The 2,124-nt window shown below is 34.7% G+C and overlaps 1 protein-coding gene across 1 annotated transcript; it reads right to left on the bottom strand.

The window, feature by feature from the left end:
• Nucleotides 1–41: 41 nt before the first annotated feature.
• On the bottom strand, nt 42–2,118 carry LOC109591706 (uncharacterized; the record flags this gene model as incomplete). The annotated part of the gene is made up of 4 exons (XM_020007376.1): nt 2,081–2,118; nt 1,792–2,020; nt 295–515; nt 42–230 (listed from the first exon to the last, which is right to left on the bottom strand). Coding segments are annotated over exons 2-4 (624 nt in total), but the record flags the coding sequence as incomplete, so codon positions are not given.
• Between the last annotated feature and the right edge of the window lie 6 nt (nt 2,119–2,124).

Here is a 2,124-nt window from a genome sequence, read left to right as displayed (position 1 = left end):
GTCTTTAAAGAAATCATTTAATGATAAAACATGTCATATACCATCAATAATTCTGATGATGAGAGATTCATGATAATTATAGGATCTGATAGTAGATTTGCTGTTTGGTTCAATATGGCAGACACTGTTCTAATGTTGTCAGTATTCTGATCAGCAGCATCAGTAGTGCTCATCACTAGATCAGTTAAGTTCTCAAATATTGATACTACATTTTCAGCAGTAACATTTACCTATTGAATATACAATTCAAGAAATTATAGTACGATCACATATCAAGTCTTTATTGTTATTTACTTTTGAAATGTTTCTAAATCGATTAGATATCACAGATGTTGCACAGAATGTTACATTAGGTGATTCCCAAGTACTATTATTAGTGCATTTTCTATTAGCAGTAGCACCACTAGGACCATTAGGACATGATATATTAACTGTACTGTCTGACATTGTCTCTGGCCATTCAAATGCACCACGATCACTACTAACTGTAGTTTCCATTCTACAAGCAACAAGATCTAAAAAAATTGCATATATAACAGCAATACAACTATGACTTCCTTCAAACTTGAGCAAGCATACTAATACATAAACTACATACACATGTGTCATTATCTGCACTGACAGTGCAAAGTAAACAAACCCACACAAGAGTCCAACATGCTATAACAAATTTTTTATTATTAATAAGGCTTTACAGGGCATATAGAGAGAAACAATAAGAGCAAAATAAAAGAAGAGAAACCACCCTGATGGAATGCCAAGAACAACTAAGTCTGGCACCCAGTGAACACAAAAACAGACAAAAACAAAAACAATCATCACAAAACAATTACAGACAAAAGAAATAGTAATTATGAGAGAGAGTAAGAAAATAGACGAGAGAGAGGGAGAATTAGAGTAGGAGAGGGAGGGAGAATTAGGCTAGGTTTACACAGCAACGCAAAACGCATCATTTTAAAAGTATACACTTTGAACACCGTTTTCGTTTCCATAGAATTAATGCAGCAAGACCATGTGAGAAGGAAGCTTCAGATTTTTTTCTCTTCTTCTAAGCACTACATGGCACAAATGTTGTTGCCTAGATGTATTGAGTGACTTAAGAGAGTTTAGGATCCTTAGACTAGCAAACTATGGCTACAGCACTTCACTCGGGATGAAATTTTGAGTAGCTAGATCTATAACTCACCAACAAGAAATATTTAAGAGTCCCACACATATTAAATGAATAAATAGTCTTGATCTACTGGGGGAGAATTTCATTTACCTCCAGAGTACTACCGCTATTGCTGGGAATTTTCTTGTGAGTTCAAAAGCTTGCACTATCTAGAGCTTCATGCTCTCTAAACATCTCGAGGCAGTAAAGCAAGACTTTTCCTTACAGAAGAGAAGCTCTCATAAATTTAGAGTGCACAATTGTAAAGATATACATTCTTAAAGACAAAAAAGAGCACACCAAATGAATGAAACACAGACAGACAAACCGAGTGCCTAGTCCTCGCCTATGCAAAGCTGGGCGAGGCCAATGATATCAGTGGCTGGAGAGAAAGCTATGTAATGGAGGATGAGAAAAAGAAAGAGACAGAGATTATTAACAAAGAGAAAGAAAAGAATGCATAGTATACATATCAATACACAAAAAACAAACTTACAATACGTAAAGTTTCAAAACATAAACAGATACATAGATTTATAAAAAATATATAGTATATAATATAGAATAACAAAAGTTTACCAGTATGTACAATGTACACATACATGTATTATACATGTAAGTGCATGATTACAACTTACGATCAATTCTAGTCCTGGTAGTCAATAGGTTACTTAAAGAACTGGATCCAATAGTATTAGTAGCATATACTTGTACTATGTAATGTGTTCCTTTAGATAAACTACCTATCATTACTGTAGTAGTAGGAGCATTGACTGTCAATGTAACTGATGATGAATCCTGTCCTTGCTGATAATATACCACACTGTATGTAATCACTGGCCTTTCTGTCATTGGATCAGTATTATCCTAAAGGAGAAAGCGGAGGGAGAGAGAGGAATTTGTGTACTTGAGTCAAAGTAAACATACTGTCCAGGTAGCTTGAAGTGCAGTTGAGTTAACTGGTGTAACAC

The sequence above is a fragment of the Amphimedon queenslandica genome, unplaced genomic scaffold (genome assembly GCF_000090795.2).
Source record: "Amphimedon queenslandica unplaced genomic scaffold, v1.1 AMPQUscaffold_7473_Cont20576, whole genome shotgun sequence".
Taxonomy (NCBI): domain Eukaryota; kingdom Metazoa; phylum Porifera; class Demospongiae; order Haplosclerida; family Niphatidae; genus Amphimedon; species Amphimedon queenslandica.
The sequence above is the reverse complement of the archived record's forward strand: the minus strand, read 5'-3'. Positions and strand labels throughout refer to the sequence as shown.